The sequence below is a fragment of the Puccinia triticina genome, chromosome 4A, assembly GCF_026914185.1.
Source record: "Puccinia triticina chromosome 4A, complete sequence".
Classification (NCBI taxonomy): domain Eukaryota; kingdom Fungi; phylum Basidiomycota; class Pucciniomycetes; order Pucciniales; family Pucciniaceae; genus Puccinia; species Puccinia triticina.
In genome coordinates, this window is record NC_070561.1 from 6236905 (window position 1) to 6257506 (window position 20602).

The 20602-nt window shown below is 45.7% G+C and overlaps 4 protein-coding genes across 4 annotated transcripts; 1 reads left to right on the plus strand and 3 right to left on the minus strand.

Annotated features, from left to right (window-relative positions):
* Positions 1-2482: 2482 nt before the first annotated feature.
* Positions 2483-3925, minus strand: PtA15_4A687 (uncharacterized protein; the record flags this gene model as incomplete). Its single annotated transcript, XM_053168595.1, has 5 exons — positions 2483-2507; positions 2588-2973; positions 3071-3518; positions 3627-3775; positions 3866-3925. 5 exons carry the CDS (start codon positions 3923-3925, stop codon positions 2483-2485), a joined length of 1068 nt encoding a protein of 355 aa, XP_053019789.1.
* A 1161-nt stretch (positions 3926-5086) lies between these two features.
* On the minus strand, positions 5087-6884 carry PtA15_4A688 (uncharacterized protein; the record flags this gene model as incomplete). The annotated part of the gene is made up of 7 exons (XM_053168596.1): positions 5087-5298; positions 5392-5496; positions 5557-5609; positions 5710-6042; positions 6128-6234; positions 6309-6455; positions 6555-6884. 7 exons carry the CDS (start codon positions 6882-6884, stop codon positions 5087-5089), a joined length of 1287 nt encoding a protein of 428 aa, XP_053019790.1.
* Positions 6885-10096: 3212 nt separating this feature from the next.
* PtA15_4A689 (uncharacterized protein) lies at positions 10097-11207 on the plus strand (the record flags this gene model as incomplete). The annotated part of the gene is made up of 2 exons (XM_053168597.1): positions 10097-10696; positions 10767-11207. 2 exons carry the CDS (start codon positions 10097-10099, stop codon positions 11205-11207), a joined length of 1041 nt encoding a protein of 346 aa, XP_053019791.1.
* Positions 11208-12348: 1141 nt separating this feature from the next.
* On the minus strand, positions 12349-13090 carry PtA15_4A690 (uncharacterized protein; the record flags this gene model as incomplete). The annotated part of the gene is made up of 2 exons (XM_053168599.1): positions 12349-12637; positions 12729-13090. 2 exons carry the CDS (start codon positions 13088-13090, stop codon positions 12349-12351), a joined length of 651 nt encoding a protein of 216 aa, XP_053019792.1.
* Between the last annotated feature and the right edge of the window lie 7512 nt (positions 13091-20602).

Consider the following 20602-nt stretch of genomic DNA (forward strand, 5'->3'; position numbering starts at 1 on the left):
CTATGTGTGTATCTGGGGTTAAGGGTAAGTTCCTGTTGTCGTGGTGAATGGTGAATTGAATGGGTAAGTTGCGAAGGAAGCAGCTATGGTTGGGAAGAGGGACAGCTTCTAGGCAAGGTGCGCACAGCGCTCGTTAAAGAAGGTGTCGCCCGTAAATTCGAAGATAGCGCTGAGCTCGAAACAAACAACCAAAAGATAGAATCAAACCCGAGCGCGCAAAAGGTTGGTGATTATAGTCAGTTTGTAAGTTTGTCCAAGGAGCCTGACATGACTGTAAATAAAGATGTGAAGCTGTATTTAATTATGTAAAATAATGAAGAAAACAAGGGCTATAGGCAGCTATGTCGGTATGTGAATATGCAGCCCTTGAAGTTGAGGGCACGGAGTACATAAATATTTATCATATCTCCAATCGCCGTGATGAAGCAAAGTATGAGAGTTTTCCTCAGAGTCTGGTAAGATCTGGTCTCTAGTGCACCTCAAACATAAGTATTAAATATGTGCTTGGGTCACTCCGATTTTAGTCGCACTAAGAGCGCACACCGGTCTGTTGGTTGAGACGGGGAGATTTGTTGAAGAGATTTCTCCTTGTTGTATCTGGAGTTGAGGATAGAAGGGGATCCACCGCTCAACTGCCGCCGCACGCTGGACGCGGAATTTGGACCACACACTCATCTACAATCATCAGCGCCCGAAAGCAGCCTGCGCAACAGACTGGCTGCAGTGCAACCAGCGTGTGAGAGGTACATAAGTTTGCTGAGGAGGTAGCTCGAGCTTACTGGGGCGCCAATTAGATCTGATATTGATCACGATATCCACAGGATGTTCACCGGTTTGGGCCGTGGCCACACGAATTCCAATCCCGTAGCCTTTGTTAGTTTCGGTGTGGCGATTCGTGGTGGAACATCTTGGTGTTATGTTTACTGATCGCTGTAACTGTTTGGTCAATGGATGTCTGGGGGTAGCATCAGACCCTATCAGACCCTCTGAAGTGGACGTTCTCTCCGCCGTATTCTTCGTCGCGGAGAATTGTACCACCTGAATGGTATTTACGTATCTTCAAGGTAGCCAAGCTCACATTAGTTTTGGGGTAAATAACAACAGCTTTCCGGACGGTTCTCAAGAAGAAGCGGGTACCCCCTTCCGGGTGTACCGGTAATCACGATCGACAGTTGGACGTGTTATCTACACGGTTCGCCGTTAATTACAACCCGGACAAGATAGCGCAGATGCCCAGCCGCGACTCCGCCCCAGCCGGACTGGGGTCGCATTATTGCAGGCATTAATAATCATTTGATCATTTGATTCAACGGTCAGCCTGAGATGATGTCTTGGGTGATACCCTAGTTATGTAGTGCCATCTACATACATGCGACCCTCATCACCACAGAGCATCTATTTATGTATGCACCAGGTCTTTATTCTAGCTTTCACCCGTCTCTTGATCCCTTAATAGCAGCATAAAGCCGATTGGGTTTGCAGACCAAACACACCGTGCTGCATTAACCCTTAAACACCAAGAATGCAATGCACATGCAATCTAAATGTGTGACTTACAAAGAGTCCCTGATCAGAAGCTGTTCGAAGCCATCTGCTTGATCTAGGACTTCCCTTCTTATTTCCCACATGCTCCACTTCCCACGTGACAACAGTACCAGATGATTTGTTCTGCCTGGGTGAGCCTCAGTATTGGTACGTAAATAATTTCCGCTGATTTCATCCCGTCTTCTATGGCACTGTGAGCCTTGAAAGAGGCATGCATATCTAAGAAAATTGGATGACTCTTGCTGCATATCACCGGTATCGCAATGACCTGTCAAATATTGACGGGAAGATGAGGGGGAAGATTCTAAGGGAACAGATGACCATCTATTTAATTAGAACACAAATCACTCTGGCATGGCAAAATTAGATAGGCAGCTTGAGATACCTGGGCCTCATAGAGAAAGAGTAGCGTTGGCATGAGCTTAGTGGTATGTTACTCATTAGATTTCATGTCGATAATTCTTTTCATCTACTCACAAGCTGATTTTGTCTGCAAACAATGTTACCCGCATGCTCTCATATAGCCTTTTCTTGGGACACACTTTCCATTCTTAAAAGGAGACGGTCCCGGTGTTATATTTCTTGCTTGAACCGATTTCTCTTCAACCTTCTCCGCATTGAGTGGAAAAATATTGTTTCCCGCTCATTAGCGACGCTTACCCCAGATGAACAAATCAGATGCGTCAGTACATTGGCGGCTTAGGCGCAAAGAAGTGGCGGTTGCATTTTGATAAACGTCGGAAAGTAATGGAGGTGGCGTCATTTCGCTAGACAGCGGAAGAGAAAAGTAGACGCAGGTTGGGAATAACAACAAAACAACAAGATCATATTTATTACCAAAAATGTATTATTGTCACAAGTTAAATGTTTCTCAAGAGATTTATCGAAGAATGTTCAAGAGTCGATCAGAAATATTCTATGTATATGTCTTCGTATCCTAGGGCTTATCTGTTCCAAGGTAGCTATGTTATACAAGTTTAGATCAAAAAATTTGTCAGAAATGATACAAAAAAATCTTGTAGATTAAAAGTCGTGAACTGACCCCGGTTGAGGAACAACGGGCTCCCCATCTCGATCCATCGCCTCTTCCTCGGCCAGGAATCTCTCGCACTCCAAGGCAGCAATGCATCCAGTCCCAGCGCTAGTGATTGCTTGACGGTATTTTTTATCTTGGACGTCTCCGGCTGCAAATACTCCAGGAATGCTTGTTTCGGATGTACCGGGCTTGGTGCAAATGTACCCATCTTCATCTGTTTTCAGCTGACCTCGAACTAATGCTGTCGCCGGCTCGTGGCCGATCGCATAAAACAAGCCATTGATATCTATCGTGCGTTCCTCTCCTGTTTTGGTGTCTTTGACTAGCAGGGAATTCAGCAAGTTTCCGTCCCCTTTGGCCTCTACAGGTACTGTGTTCCAAAGGATCGTGACCTGATCAAAACAGAGCAAATGTTAATGAAAGAGCTATATGAAATGTAGCTTAACCGGGCCGACATAGGAGTTTGCAACGTGAATATGAAGAACTTACCTTGGGGTGATTCATCAAACGTTTGGCCATAACCTTGCTAGCCCTTAATTGGTCTCTTCTAACCAATACGAAGACTTGGCTAGCATACTTAGTTAGGTAGGTAGCTTCCTCACAAGCGCTATCACCACCGCCTATGACGGCTAAAGGCTTATCGCGAAAGATTGGCACCGCCCCATCACAGACTGCACAAGCCGAAATTCCGGACTGCCAGTAGGTATCCTCTCCTGGTAAATTCAAACGACGAGCTGAGGCCCCAGTGGCGATGATGATCGAATCCGCCGTGTCTGGCTCGTCCGATTCATGACCTTCTCGCCAGTACTTAAACGGCCGATTGGATAGATCGATCTTCGATACTGTCTCGGTTAAGATCTTCGTACCGAACCGGATCGATTGTGCTCGAAAAAGATCCATCATCTCTGGGCCGCGAATACCCTCCGGGAATCCAGGGCTGGAAAATCAAAGGTAATCTTCGTTGTTAACAGAGCTCATAGAGAGAGAGACAGAAGAGAGATACAGATAGAAAGAGAGAGAAAGGAGAGAAGAGGGGGAGCCTGACAAATTTTCAACGTCGGTAGTTGTGGTTAATTGTCCACCAGGTGCAAATCCATTTGCCAACATGCCTTCGAACATGAGAGGCTCCAGGTTTGCACGGGCGAGGTAAATGGCAGCGGTATGGCCGGCAGGACCGGAGCCAATGATGACGACCTACAGTGAGTCAACATAATGTGTCAGCTCCAGAGTCAAGAAATACAATCCAAGGGGAAGAAAGAGAAAGATGCTCAAGATGACGCTGACCTTGTTGTGTGATTTCCCATTGGGGTTCGTAGATCCCTCAGCGGTGGAGGTGGGTGCCATGATGGTGGTGCTTGGCAGCTTGACGGGCTCGAGCCAGGCAATCCACGCCTCACCAGCGCGCTTGGGTCTCCACCGTGAACGTCCGGCGAACCCCGACATGTCACGCGCCACTACATAGGCGCTGTAACCAACGAGGTTCCCAACTGCCCTCATGAGTCAGGTTATGTCGGAATACCATCTTTTTCTTTTTGAGTGTAATTTGGCCTATAGCATTGCGCACTGGAAATCTGAGTAATAACCTCTTGAGAGAAAAACTCAAAAACAAGCCAACACAACTACGTAGTACATATGCTAATGAGATGAGAGCGGAGGGAAATTGAAACAGTAAGAAAAGGGAAAGGAAATCAAGAAAGAAAAAAGAAATCAAAGAATAGATAAAAAGATACCAGGAATCAAGAAATCATCGAGCCAATTGATTGGGGAAGGAATTTGTGGCTATGTATCAAGATTTTTGACAGAGCTATCTCTGCTTTGCGGTTTCGGAATACCATCACAACTTCACAAGTGAACAAAGGGAAGACATAGACAATCTGGCTTGGTGGGTATGTAGTAAAATCAACTAGAATGCCACTCATCTACCGGAGCTAGGATTAAGATAGTGGTTATTCTTTTATTTTTGGTTATTCCAAATTACTCCTACATCAAAATAAACAAACTCTTGAGCACTGCCTTAACTTGAATAAAAAGTAACAAATTTGAAGAGCGGGTTTGCTGTATGTTCCCAAGTTAGGCCTGTGGCTTCACGCTGTCTCTACTCCACAAGATATTCTGCTATCTGTCTGAACCAATTCTCCACATCAATTGATCCTCAAGTCACAGTCAATCAAGTGATTTATTCCATACATTTATTCCCAAGTTAAAAGGCAAAAAAACTATTGTTTATTGTTGGAGGACTGCAACATAGTGCAATATGGTGCCAGCTTGGTAGCCAAGCGCTCAGCGCGTGTTGTTCATTTTTTTCAGTGATGATCAATGAGTGGCCAAATGTGAAGCCAGGAAGCCCGTTGTAAGAAAGAGTTCTTATATAATTGGTCACACTTTCGTCATGATGAGAGAAATTGATTTAGCTAAGCATTTTATAAGTACAAGATATTGGCAAAAATATTCCCTTTGATTTCATTTTTCAATATCTCTTTTTCAAGTTGATGATACTTTTTTTCGTCAAGTTTCATCAACCACAATTTCCACTTGACGTGTGACTTGCACCCGCGCTCTGTTCTGTTGCCGCCTTGAAGGATATTTCTTGCCAGGAAATGTCGATAATTTGATGCCGGATGAATTCCGGCTTCCGATGCTGCTGATATATCTTAAGGAAGCTACGCAAGAGTCATACTGTTGTGGTCCAAAGTACGAGGCTTCCTGAAAGCTGCAGACTTGAGTTTTGAAAACATAAATTGAACAGCCTGTGACATTGCTGGTACTTGCACGGGTAGCTCAGCCAGAAAAAACATAAATACGAAACTTACAAAAAGATATCAGATAGATCCTTGATAGCAGCCCATTTAAGAAAACTCCGACCGTCTGGCACACCACTTCTGCTTTAATGGAAAAATTGGGTATTATGCGTGGTACTGATGATAATGGCAAATTTTAGATACCGCACCTGGAATTAAGCTGATGGAATCACATACATATTGCCGCTAGGAGAGAAAGATTGGCTGCCAGATATGTCAAGAAGAAAGTACTATCGAATGAAACAGACCGCGGTCAATGATTTTTATTCCAATCGAAACAAATGGATGCCAATAGTTCATTCAGAATCCAATCGTAGACAGGCAGCTCACTTGATGATAACACTCAATAGCCTTCTAAGGGTGCTTCTTAATGATTTGTGCCGTGCTAATCCTCGACCTTGATACAAAGCTTTGACCATAGCGAAGGTGATTGCACTATCTGCAATCCCATTGCAACTTAGCCAAATCACGTAGAAGGATAGCAGTTTACCGCGAAGGACAAGCGGAGTAGCTGAGCTGAACCCGCTGTGGCGGAAGTGCCCGAAAAATTCAAAAGCCGCTCCCAAGCCAGCTACGCAAGCTCCGAGGTAAATGATGCCAAGCGGAATCGCCCAATGCTTCGAAAGGGCGGACGTGGCATGCGCAACCTGGAAAAAATGATACCTACAGGAATATGACACCGGTGCAATCAGCTTTCAAGCCCCCTTTTGCAAGTTCCAAACAGAGATAAAATGGTAGATATCCTTACTGAACAACCAGTATAATACCTACTGAAAAGGCAGTTTGTAAGGCCTCGTAGAGGAAATACGTGTATGGCTTCCCACTTGCGTAATACTGAAAAGAGTGAAAGATACTCTGTTTGTGGATGTCTCCAAGACAACAAATCGGCAAAACGCATAGAATAATTTATCAAATATATGTCAGCTGACCCATAGATCTACCACAACTTGGCCTAAATGAAGCAATATTCCAGCAGTTCCCAAGCGATACGACAATTGCGATTGGCGAGAAGTTTGTAGCGAGTAAAATTTGACATATTGAAGGAACACGATTGCACTGATAAACTGCGTCATGGCCTAATCCGAATAAATAAAAACGGAAAGAGAAGCGAGAAAAATCACGCCGCATTGTCAGTAATCAGTCGTGGCAGCATTTTGGTTGATGTAATTGCTCACGATGAAGTAGCAAGCAGAATTAACGCTTCCTATTGCCTGGGCGCTGGCGGCCTTCGTTGGAAGTTCTAACGATTCCATGCGCCGTACTCGCCAGTATTCTGAAAGAATATATGGAAGGGTGTGCGCACTGCCGGAAAAGAAGTTGGAAGCCAAAGTAATAGCGCTAGAACTCGGAATGCACGGAGAGTAGCGCTTCAAGCAAAGCCTGTAACTCACAAGATGAGTCAAGGAAGTTGGCGAGTAGTGCTGAGATCCATCCGAGACTCGGCCAGGCGCGAATAAACGCGGAGAGTCATGCGTCTTTCTGGAAAACCTTATTGACATCCCCATTCTGGTTGGCCAGCTGATGAATTCTCGCTCTGGGAAGGCCCCCGCCAGGGCTTACATTCGGGCTAATTAAATAAAAGGTTTAATTTTTATTTGTTAAATGATCTGATTGAGTCCCTCCGGCACTCGTGAATCTTCCACGTTCCGGAAACACATCCCAATCAAAATGGATCACCGAAATGTATTAGCTTGAAGGGTACATTTCATTGGAGTGATTTGTGCAAGAATTTAGATAAAGAGAAGAAGCGCTGGAGTTTTCCTTTGAATGCTCATTCATATAAAGCCCTGCTGGCGGCGTACACACTCTGAAAGAAGCGCCTGCGCTGTTTTCTGGACCAAAATTTAAGGCTGAGCATAGTATCAGGGACCTATAAGTGAGGAGGTTTTTCTTCCTCGGATTTTACTCTGGTCAATTTACCAAACATCAACAATGAATGCGTTTTGCGTCATTGGGATGATCGGAGTCCGTTCCCTCCATTTTGTGATGTGCAAAATCCTAAACACCCTTTAATTTATTCATTTTTCCATTTATTATGTTACTGCCTCTCTGCAGATATTACTGAACCGTCAATGGCAGCGTATGCTCAACCGGATCTTCAAACGACGCGCTAAATTCACTTTTCACCCCATCGCGAATCTCTTCCTAGAACTTCAGCGATCTATGTGTGCCATCCATGATCTCAAAAGAGGTCACATCCAAAGGATTCAATCCAGAAAACCTCGTGTAGTGTTTTCTACAGGTTAATCATTAATGTAATGGGATTTTGTTTATGCACATACATGAATGGGATCCAGCTTCATAAAGTACCATCGCAAGGTCGGTTTTTGAAACTCTTAAGCCAGTTGATTCACATTTGTAAACGAGAAAATAATCTCAAGATACGCTATCGTCACCAAGTATCGTCACCAAGAGTAAGACAAGTGCATTCTGACTCTGGCGTGTGCAAACCATTGTAAGCGCTCCATATAGTCCATTTTTGTTGCTTTCTGTTTTTCGTAATACTGCGTCCTCTGAGCCTTCTGCCTCTGGCCGTATTGTCTGATCTGCGGGCCTCGTGCCTTGAAGAAGCTACGGCCTAAGGTAGAATCAGCCCGCTTAGCCAAGCAAACCTAAGATGAGGTGATCTGAATCAGAAAACGCACAATAATATAGTACTTTTGATCTCTTTAGTATTTAATCCTCGTGAGTTTATGAGATCAAAATAGTCTTTTCTTCGATATTTTCGTCCACCGCAATTTGCACTTGATGTGTAACCTGGACGCGCGCTCTCTTCTGCTGCCGTCTTAAAGGAGGTCTATTTCCGGGACATTGGGCCAATGTGGGGCCGAAAGAATCCACCAGACAGCTTCTACTGGTGCTTATGTGCCCCATCGAAGCCACGCAAGAGTCATTTTGATGTGGTGCAAAATACGCGGTTTCCTGAAAGCTACAGACTTCAAACGTGTATGTACATCCAGCATCATTTGAAGATCAATCAAGGGAGATTCTCGCGGCTTTAGAAAAAACTTCATACTGACAAAAAGAAATCAGATAGATCCGCGAGAGCAAGTTGTTCAAGAAGAACCCGGCGGTCTGGCAAGCCATTTCAGTTTTCATGGAAACATTGGGTATTATGTGAGGCACTAGTGTTTGGACATGCGGTGGCTGGACGTCAACACATGATTATTTGGAAACCAAGATGCATAAATGGCACACGTACATATTGCTGCTATGAGAGAAAGCATGGCCGCAAGATAAGTTAGAGAGAACGTGCTATCAAAGGAAACAACCAGTCAGTGAATGCACTTGAAGAATGAAAAGAATCATAGTACTCTGCCAGATTCTAGGTATCATTCATGATTCAGCGAACTACCCACTTGATGATGACCGTTAGTAGTCGAGAAAGGGTGGTTCTGAGAGACTTTTGCTTGACAAAGGCTCGGCCATGATACAGCGCTTTAACCATCGCAAAGGTGATGGCACCGTCTGTAAACCCGTTGCATCCTAACCAAATAACGAGAAACAATAATAATCTTCCACGGATGACGAGCGGCGTTGCCGAGCTGAAACCGCCTTGGCGGAAATGCCTGTAAAACTCAATGGACGTCCCCAAACCTCCGACACAAGCTCCAGTGCAAAAAAGTCCGAGTGGAACAGTCCACCTCTTGGAGAAGGCATCCGTGGCGTATGCGAGACGAAAGAAATGATACCTGCATTTGCACATCGGTCTCAGTTTGATCAGCATTCACGTCCATGTTCTTTCGAAGAGTTCCAAGCGGAAAGACCAAGTTAAAATTCTCACTGAACGACAAATATGATTCCCACTGCAAAGAAGACTTGCAAAGCCTCATAGAGATAATACGTGTATGGCTTTCCGCTTGTATAGTTCTGAAAGGAGTGAAAAAGGCACTACTTGAAAGTTTTTCTTGCAACTTGTTAGTAAAGTTGGCATGTCGGGTTGAATAGCTATGAATCAACTCACCCAAAAATCTACGACCACTTGGGCTAAATGAAGCACCACTCCAACTGTTCCCAAACGAAATGAAACTTGCGACTGGCGGCAAGCTTGGCGGGAAACAAATCTTCCATACTGTAGAAAAACTATTCCACTGATAAAGGACATCACAGGCTAATCATTCGAGCAAAACAAAAGAACGAGGGAAGATGTGCCCGAACGATTACTTCCAGAGTTCAGTAACTTAGTCGAGGGAGGATTTACTCACAACAAAACAGGAAGCATAATTAACACTTCCTATTGCTTGGGCGCTGGTGGTGTGGGGGGGAAGTCTCAAGGATGACATGTGCCGTGTTCTGGGAGTATTCCGAGCGCGTAACTCGGTGAATGGAGACGCTATCGGTGAAGTCAACAAGTCGTATGTCTGTAAATAATTCCTGACGCCTGCATCAGGATCACGACTAGTAGTCAAGGATGAATGTCCCGAACCTAACGCAAGTCCCTCCTCGGGGGAGCGCGGCCTCTCCTTCGACGCTTCGCGCCTCCTCGGAGAGGCTTGGTGAAGCTCGGGGACACGCGCCGAAGCACCAGGTTGTGCGCGTCACCGGATGCCAGCCAGTCCGGTTTTCCGGCGCGCCACAGCGAGAACAGAGCGCTGTCGGCAAGCAATGCTCCCAATGTGTTGTGGGGTCGTCGGAGAGTCCGTCTGGAGAGGTCTGGAGCAAAATAAGAGCACAAACACATAATTACAGCAATGTATGCACTAAAGCCGCTCGTCGCATGGGTTTCGGGTGTATGGCTCATGCCGATGTCGGCATCCAAGCCGGCGTCGCAGGCCACGCAAGCTTTTTCTGCAACACAGCACTTTGTGCAGGATATCTTCGGCCCAGCCAACCGCCCAGGCCGCATCCAGCTCGACGCATCATGTCTGGAAGCAATCTCGACACGTCCCACATCACCTTTGACCTGTCCTACTCTCTATGGGTCGAGACAACCCCCGGAAGCTACAAAAATATCTGCCCGACCAAATCAGGATCCGCCGATGACTCGGAATTGATGTGCGTCTTGCCGAGGGACTTGCCATTTGAACGCATCAAGGCGGGCATATTCAGAGCCCTGGGTTCGAAATTGAACCATCATGATGCCGATCTCGTACAAATCTTGAAGACTGCTGATAGCAACAAGCAAATCGAGCTGTGTTGCAATCTCAGCAATCCCATCGACTGGATGCAGCAATTCGTGGTCACAGATGATGCTAGTTTCAAGGCCTTCTTGGCTAGAGAGAAGGCTTCCATCAAGAACTTCCCCGGATGTAAACCAAAGATCAATATTACAATGACCAAGCCCGAAGAGAACTCCTGGAGTGGAACTCCCACAAGCGTGAGCTGTTCCTGCCTGTTGTGTGATTGCTAATGATGTTGACTCGAGTGATTTGCAATCGAAATTCCAGAAACCAATGTCTTGCCACCCACCCCAGTCCCCTATAAACTTGACTGAAGCATCGGGGTCGCAAGTGATTATCCCCCCACAAGTTACAACGTCCGGCGAGCCGGAATCAAGCAGTGCTGATCAAAATGTGGCATCAACAACCTTGTCCAGCCCCGCAGATCAATCGCGACCGCCTAAACGACCGAGACTGAGTCAGGAACCTTCGAAATTGGACCCAGAGACCCTGAAGATGGAAGATTTCCTCAAGATCTGCCACATCCCTCCCGATGACAAACACACCCGCCAGCTCATCACTATCCATCGCCTCCATCATTGGACAGTCTTCAATCACCTGTCCGTCGAAGAAATGAAAGATCTTGGCTTCTCGGTCGGACCCGCTATCCTCATCAACGCCGGTGCCTCTGAAGTCAAGCGTCAAGTGGCTCTGGAAGCAGCTACCTAACCTCTCAGCTTGTATGCTGCAATCTTGATTCTCCATTTCTTGACTTGAGGTCATGAGGTGTAGTTTACAACATCATCGATTGTTTTCTTGCTATAATTGCCCCGATCAGATGAAGTGATGCAATGTCTGCAAATGATGAAATATAAACACGTCATTAGTATGCTACCTATTTGGTACAACTACGATAACACAAAGGTTTGTTTGCGTGAGTGTTACACATCGATTCAGGGCAACGGAAGATGGCTGGGTTGGTCTCTCGGACTGATTGGTGCTTCTCATTTCGGCGCTGAGTGAGTCTGTAAGAGCACCTCCATGGGTCTCGCTAAATTGGGTTGCTGTCCCATATTGAGCAACCCGAGGCCAAAAAAAGAAAAACTCCCATCGCAGTTGCTATCTGCATATGCATCCATTTTCATCATTCATCGCAATCCAATTGCTACATCTATGTAGAAACTTGAGAAAGACAAGCAGGCTGCCAATCAGTAATCGTGCTGTATCTGTCCAATACAAGATATCCGCCTAGGGTGAGCTCTCTCATTGCACTCGGACCGGCCTGTCGCATCGGTCCGATAGGACTTTTCTGATTCTTGACCTCCGCCCAATGAGACGAGATCGGTCCGATAAAAAGGAAGAGGGCCCATTAAGAAAAAGGAAGGGGGTCCCTTGTCCATCCTTCCCCTCGGACCAGTCTACCTTACTGGTCTGAAGTAAGAGATACTGGCCCGGCTAGACTCACCAAAGTTTCTATCTTGGGTGTGATGAGCTTGGAGAGCACAAGAATGGTAGCGGCTGAGTAAGAGAGCTGGAAGGTTGTGCACGCTGGTTACTTCAGTGCCCAAGCTTAGCGTGTTCAGTTTTGACAGACAAGTAGTATTCATTCAATGATAATAGCATTTCTACAAATACATTTTACAAAAATAGTCCAATTTTATAGTCCTTTTAATGACACAGAAGCTGTTTCACATAGTTGATGGACAGATATAACAGAACAGAGGTGGTACAAAAGACAGCTTTAGATGGATGTGAAGGAGCGTAGATACGAATAACAAGATGTGCAAGAGTGTGATGGTGTAACATAGGTTGGCACTGATAAACGGGAGAGAATAATCAAAGAGTGAAAAAAAGCAGGAAGGCCGTTTGTTCAAGTACCGCTTCCGTCCAAATCTTCAGTCTCGGCCAACTCCTTCAATTGCTCCGGAAGGTTGCTTGGGGTGAAGACCATTCCCCGTCGACGAAGAGACGATGCTGAAGGTGGTTGACCGTCAAGGGCCGAGGCTTGGGCGGTCGAAGGCTCGGGACTTGGTGGGCGATCGTCGGTGGGACTGATAGCCAGTCGGAGGAAGCTCTGGGGCCGGGCGATTTGAATCTTCCATTTCGACTTCTTGGGCTTGGAAGGCTGGCTGGCTTCGACTGGCTGGAATCGAACCGTCCTGCACAACGAACTGGCTTGATTAATGTCCGTAAAGCTTCATCGATGACGAAGCCCCAGGAAAGGGCCAGAGAGTCAGTCTGTTTACTTACCTCATCTCGGGTGAAGAGGGTGGTGAGACTACATCGTCAGTCTTGATGATGAGGAGAGGGCTCGCGACCCGAGTGCGGTCGGAATCGGAGGAATAGACCGTTGAGCAGCGTGGAATGGCGTGAATTGAGGAACAGGAGGCGCGCTTGGGTCCATTGTCGGGGGAATTGAGTCGTTCAAGGCCAGCCGAATAGAGGTAGTACTCTTGATCGTCAGGGACGCGTACTTCATTCCCGTCTGGTTTGGGGATTTCCATCGAGGATCGGAATTCTTCAAGCAAGTCCTCTGGCCTGCCGCAACAGTGAAAGGATTCGTCCGAGTCGGAGTCCTCCTCCTCGCGCATCTTCCCCTTGAACAAAGGCATTTCTTTGTGTATGGGTCCGGTGAAGTGGTAGAGGGTGAGTGGAAAGTGGGTATGGAGAGAGCGAAAGGATTGGCCGATGTTGGGGTGTGCTGCTCTTCGCTAGGGAGAAAGGGGGAACAATGGGGCCTTCCCTGAGGGAAGCACTGCCCTGGGGTCAAACAAGAATGGTGGGGCAGCAGCAGCACAAGCTGAAGGCTCAGCTTGTGCCAAACAGAGAGCACAAATCGTTGCGGTTTATTAAGGTTTCAAAAGAAGCGCGTACAAACACAAACACCGACCAACGACCCACGGCTGGGCCCTTTCTCCAGAGGAGAGTTTTCCTGCTGTTGGCTACACTTCTACACTCGATTTATCAGACCAAATACTGGTGGATTGCAAGCTTAAAAGAATTTTTTCGCCGCACCAAATATTCGCATTGCTAACATAAGTTTTCAGAGAATTCTCTACTTAGTACATAGGACGGCTCGTGAGGCCAGTCATATATTTCTGGTTCATGCCCAAAACCGAGCGCTGACATGAACAAAGGCCATCAATTGTTGAGTTTCCGAAGCAAAAGTTTCGGAGAAAATTTACAGTAAGGGTAACGGCAGTCCGTTTTCATTAATGCCGTTATGGCGCCTGTAAATGAGGTACACTCACACTTGCTACCTACATTTGTTTAATTTGGCACATCTTTGAAATAGTACTACAGCGCTGTGTACTTGAGTCCAATCAACTCGCTGGATTTCTTTCTCCCTTGTACCGTGCGCAGACCTGTACATATAATCTCAATTTTGATAAGAGTCTCAAAAAGAAATTTGAAAGCGTGTCCCTCTTGTGGAGTAAGATGAAGTCATGACCAAATCCCATGTTTTACCATGGTCCACTGAGGCGAATGAGAGTGCCACACCAGCTAGGACTACCCGCATCCGAGAAGGTCATCTGTTGAATGGCAATCCATCTGATTTCCTTAATTTTGACCATAGTACAGTTTACTTCGGCCAACTCTGTGTTGAAAAGCAACTCTGACGCGACGGATAAGTTTCAAGGGTTTATGAAAACTGGTTATTTAAAGTGAGCAAGAGTTGGATTGATCATTGCGACAGAGTGATCGGGGATTACATAATGAAAGCAATTACTAGTGTTGTCCCAATCTACAACGCCCCAGTCATATCTGTCTTGAGCAGTAACACGATACGCGCTCCACATTCTGATTAATCAAACTGGCAGGCCGCTCAGACGCTACGCTGGGGTGCAGCGTGCCGGGTGGCCTTAATCAGAATGCAGTGGCTCGATGGACAACCGGTCCTTTGCAAGCCATATTTTACAAAAGGAGTTTGCCCAACCCTTCCCTCCGTCCCGATTCCACTTCATCATCCACATTAGGTTTGTTCCAAAATCGCCCCGCTGCTGTCTTGAGAATCAAGTACATGGTGAAATCGTCAAAAGTATACATTTCATGGAGACATTCATCTTATAATACTTCAAGGATAAAAGTAGAACAACAAGCTTTGCTGAGAGAAACCAGAAGTTGCACGGTTTCCGATGGAGGTTAGGTCCAGGAGAGAGGTCAGCAAGCACGGTATTGGGGTTGGTCAGTTCATGTGCACCGCGCCCTGCCCGCCAACATGATCTCCTCACATCTGTCTTTGAGGCAGAAGATGATGGCCATTTTGTAATTTAGATAGATCCAATACTTTCTCTATGGTAATATAGTATTACAAAAATACACGTCCAATTCAAATGAGAGAAACTGTCATCTGTCCCTGATTCACAAGATCTCCGCTATCGTCGGCTTCAAAGCGACGGAAGGAGATTCAATTGTTGGAGAGAGCACACGGCGGCTACAATTCTGGGCATCAACAGATAAATTGTTGCGTGCACTGTAAATTTTGGAAGAATTCACAGTGGGGATCTTGATGATAAGAAAAGACATCCAATTGAATGACGGATCCAGAGAATGTAAGGAGAGATTGGATAGAATTTTAAACTCTTTAAATTACCAGTAGTAGTAACAACTTAAGTGATATAAGAAGCACGGTCAATAAAATCAGACATAACTGAAAACATTGTTGCGGGGGGCGCAAGATGAAGAACCTAAATTTCACAGACTGACAGTCTTGTGACACTTTTGGTAGTGAGAATGAAATGGTTTTGATTCACTAAGAAAGAAAAAGCCAGCAGCAATCTGATATAGACTATCTACAAGATTGCCTGTGTTTTGGTTGAAGAATACTACATATGATTTACAAGCATCCACCTAGCTTAACAAAAATAAACAGTTTTTAGCTCACAACAATGGTAAGAAATGTAATATGACAGATGGGAATTGAAAATGGTTAATGTGAGTCTTGAGACAGAAACTAAAAATAAATAAATAAGGGAAAGATAAAAAACAAACTTGGCCATAAGTAACAATAGTGATATATAATCCAATTCAAAAAGGTACCTCCATTGCTCACCCAGTATGTCCTCTTGGTTGGTTACCGGATGCAAACGGCTAATGAGTATGAGAACTGATAGCAGGAACAAGCACTGTTGAGTCCAGTTGATGATTCAAGCTACCTCTGATTGATTGGGTAGCAAAGCGGGCAAGTATTCAAAAAAACTCTCTGGGCTAAACTTCCCAAAGCATATTTTTGAAAACTTTCTCTCAAGCTCAGTGGGGTCCCTTCTCAGCCCTTACCTGACCATTTGGAGAAATTGATACAAGAATTGCATGATAATTTTCAATGCCATAAGTCTAACCAACAGTGGGCTGTTGAGATGTGTTATGGTATTTGAGACCAAGTTTTTCACACACTGGCAGTTATTTTTATTGAACAGTTGTTATTTTTATTGTTAAAGAAATTAGAATTTTCAATACTCTACTATATCTTATAAGATCTTGCAGGCTGTATTGGGAAAAAAGAGCCTGTAAAAGTGGTTATTGAGGGTATTTCTTAAGCCCTCAAGGTTAACATTGACTTGAATTTAAAATATGTTACAGTTATGGTTAACTGCAATGGCCCACTATTGCTTTAACTTCAGTGTGAACCATGTCCCACATATTGAATTAATGGTTTAACTTCAATTTGAACTCTGTCTAACATATTGAATGGGGACATAGATTTTTACAAAGTGCCTTTTACAATGTACAAGGCCCTGTAAAAGGTGTGCTGTGTAAATTGACCCAAACACTGGGGTCATGTGTAGTTTTACAAAGTGTTGACCCACTTTGTCACCTTGCAAAGGCAGGCCCTGTGAAAAGGCCCTTGTATTATAGTACGCTCATTGGTCCAACTACAGTATTACACCACCACGTTTACGGTGTGGCCGGGTGCACTGTATAAAATTCCCAATTGGAGGGACCACATGGAATTTTACTATCATACAGCCAGACAACAGATTACAAGACTGGTAAAAATACAGCTTCTGCCGCTCTCCATTAGAAATACAAGCACACTTTCATCAATTTACATCGTACATACATATGTATCAACAAGACCATGTGTATCAAGAAGATCAGGAGGAATCTCGGTCGGCATCAGCCTGTTTGATCCATACCATAAGAACTCCTCCCCTCTCCCAATGCGCTTCCCCCCCATCCGGGATCCTGCTCGGCCCACATTCTGATGTCCTCCTCTCCCTTGTTATATCATGACCCTCCGGGGTCCAACCCATCAAGCATAGTCCTGCCAAATAACCCAGAAGACCTTCCCCTCTCTAACTCCTCAAGTGTATAGTTACCAAGTGGGAGTTGCCACTTGATCTTGCAAGTTTCCAGACATTTATTGATCACGGATGTACTCTGGACCGTGAAAACTATCCAATCTACCCCAACGGTGCAACCATTTTTGTCAAAGATGCTGATCAGGTAGTTGTGAATTTTGGATTTGTTGGATTTACGAAAACCACTGGAGTGGAGAAGCGAGCAAAGGGAGTCTGGAAAATCCAGAGGGTCTACTGCCTTGGGGCCCTGGTTTGCGACGTGGATACTTGTCAGTGGGTTGGCTTGTCCCCAACTGCCAGAGGCGGCATCCAGGATTACCTAGACAGGTGAGTTTTTACGAGTTTTGCCAGATCTTGGTTCCATGTCCTTACATGTACAACAATGCCTTGCTGTTTGATACTTTCAGTAAGCCAAAGTGTCCAGGAGCCGCCGGCCGATGCCCATGGAATGTTATCTGGGTTTCTTGCAAAGGAACAGCCACACGATTCGATTTCCACGTCCCATCTGGGTGGGGGTTACTCCGCCATCGAGGTTTACACCAGCATCCATGGCCCGAAGCCAAAAAACCCGACCCCCTCTCACGTGCAGATCTCAAAGCTGAGATAGTCAAGAACCCAACCAAAGGAGCATTGAAATTGAAGGTTGGTCAGGCTCGATTTTCTTTCCACATACATGTTCAGCTTGTTTATTTCTGCCGGGTCTTTTTCCAGATGGGTCAGACAGACAGCCTCGATGATCCTCTCACAAGTGTGACTGAGATTCACAGCTCACTGGTCAACGCCGATCGCTTGAGATATTACCGCCGCCTTATGCTATGAGAGCTCAACATTGTGCCTGACAAGTTAGGCGCGGGCATTGGGGATAAGTTTCTGATGGACATGTTCCAATGGAACAAGTAAGTCTGGTCCTATCTCCTCATTCATTTCTAATTCACTCCTTATTGATTTATTATTTCCGGCTAGGCGCGGGCTGCTGGTTATCTCGTCGGGATTTCAGACCGACTGTGAACACTTTACATTCCAAACAAAGTGGATGGCCGAACAGATGTTGGCTCGAGATGAAAACAACGACGTCTACCAAGGAGGCCTCATATCGGACGTGACCTATCGATTTTTTGAGAATGGTTACTTACTTACAACATCAATGTTTTGCGAGCAAACCGCCCGGTGGATTCCGGTCCAGCTTTCTTGGATTAGGGGCCTCAGCACCAATTACTACAAGCTGCATTTCTCGGCGCTGTTGAGACAGTTTGTTCGGCTTGACTTGACCCCCACGGAGCATGATCTGATGGTTCGCCAAGTGGTTGATTTCTTGCTGGCACAAACTGAAGGCTTCAAAGCGGCATACATGGACGTCTTTGCATGTACCGATCCTACTCGAGCCGCTAAGATGATCAAAGGGTGTCACCAGCACTTCCGCGCGCAAGTGACACGAGTGAGGAGCAATCGTTCAATCCTCTCCGCAGATCAAGATGTGAGTTTCATGATTCCTTTCGGCCTTTCATCTTCTTCCCCTTGGCTTCAAGAGATCTTACTAGCTTGTTTCAGGCCGACTTCCAAAAAAAGTGCATGGCCTTACTAGATCCAATTGAAGAAGACGGTCCTACACACGAGGAGAAGATTGACGAGATACGACGCCTTTTCCCTAAGACTAAGCGCTGGCTCGACTGGTGGACGATGTCCGATGTCCAATCAATGCTATTTCCCTCGCGTCGACCCATGTTGGATGACCACCCAGACGGCAATGATGGACTGCCCGACACAACCAATGCCATTCAAAGCATGCATCGGGTCTATTACATGATAAGGTGAGGATCCAATCAGCCTTTTTTTGTTTCTCAAATTTGAATCTGATTCTCATGATGTCTCTAGTTCGGGGAAGAAATGCCTAATGGTAGGCATGGTGGAGCTCTTTAGTTACATCAATGTCTTGGAGGAAGAGTTTAATGCTGTCATGTGTGGAATCTCTGTCAAATATGGATCCCAGACAAAAATGCAAGTCAACATTACGCATTCGATGGGCTGGGCCAAACCCACAAAGCAAAAATTTATCAATGACGGTCGCCCGCCGGATACCACTGCTGCTCTTCTGGACGGACCGGATCCTTCTACCAAGAAGAAGAATCTAGGTCGTCCAAAAAATTCTCAGAATGTCGACTGAAGTGAGTGGTCAACATACCAATCATGCACCACCTCCTCCAAGGATCACTTGAGGAACCGATGTTGGATGGCCGCCGCCATGGAATCCTTGTTTGCGCTGTACAACCCTCTCTGGCTTTGCAACAGCACTGGGAAAGGGTCTTCGCTTTTTTATAATCTCGTCCTCCACTTTGGTTCCCGAACAACCTTCAATCTCACAAAGATCGGCCGCATCAGAACTGTATTGACAAACGGACAGTTGAAACTGTTCAAGATCTGCAACAAAAAGCATCAAGCAAACTTTCAGCCTGGTGCCTTTGCTTCGTGCGACTTCTTCTTGGAGCTGCTATTAGACCCCAAGAGAAATCAAACCAAAGCTTTGAATGGACTGTTTGAACTCGTTGAGCACCGGGAGTTCATGTGCGAATCGGCGAAGCCTTGCTTGGAACAGCAAACCCAATCACTGACCACTATCAAGATTGAAAGGAGCATGTTTCAAGCCAACAATGTTGCTGAAGCTGATGTTTTGGGCCTGATCGATGTTTGGACTACTACTGGGCTTTCCAAATCACCCAGGCTTGTGTGTCGATGTGATTCAATCTTGGGTACAACTGAGAAGATTCCGAAAGCCAGAGGTAGACCTTCCAAGAAGGTCAAGAATGTTGATCTCAAACCCGAAGTCACGGTAGTTTCTAACACGCAAAACAATCCAAATCATCCAGTGGTGTATATTCAGGAGAAGTCACAACTTGCATTCAAAGACGAACTGCCTCCTCAACACCTTTATTTCTTTGTTGAAGTGACTCCGATCACCAATACTATTGAGCAGCAAGAATACATGCAATCTTTGAACTGGCCGTACCAACTGAAGATTGCGGGTGAAACATACACCCTATTCTCTCGCGGATTTTGGAACGGGTACCACTACTGGTGCAAAGTGGTCCGGAGCGGCCGTGGCAGCACCACTGGTGTATGGCTGCATGACGATCAACAAAATGAAGGTATCGCCAGACTGGTGAATACTGATGCCTCATCCATTGGAGGATGTCATCCGTTCACCAGCTGGATCTTTTACTCCCGTCGCTGGACCGCTGCCGAGGAGAAATATGTACAGGAATCAATTGCGAAGATAAGCAATGACCACCCGAACGCCAAAGGCAATACTCCGTTTGTGCACTTGGGCAAGTTGATCAACCCTCAAGTTGAATCCGTCCCGGTTATCAAATATTCGGAGCCTCTAGATGGTGGCAAGTATGTGGACAACTATGAGGATTTGGAAGCGAGCGACCTAGATTACAACTCGGACAACTCTAGCGAGGCCAATTCTGAGTCCAATGATGAAGACGCTTCCAAAAATGTGGTCTCACATCCAACAAAACCCCTTGCCAATAAATCTATCAAGTTGAAGCTAAAGCTCAACCCCTCTTCGCATCCAGTGCAAGAAACATCCCAGAAAGTGGACACCAACCCAGCCGGACAGCCAAAATCACTTGACGCAAACGCTGCCCCTGTGGATGAAGCCAATCAACCACAGTCAACCCAAAGAAGCAAGAGGACTTTCAGTTCAAGAAAGTAGTTCTTTTTTCCCTATATTTCTTAGTAATCCTTAGTCTTTTCCGTACTTTGTAAATTCCATCAACCAGCTTGTAAATTTGCTTTTACAAAGTCTGGAAAGAAATTTTG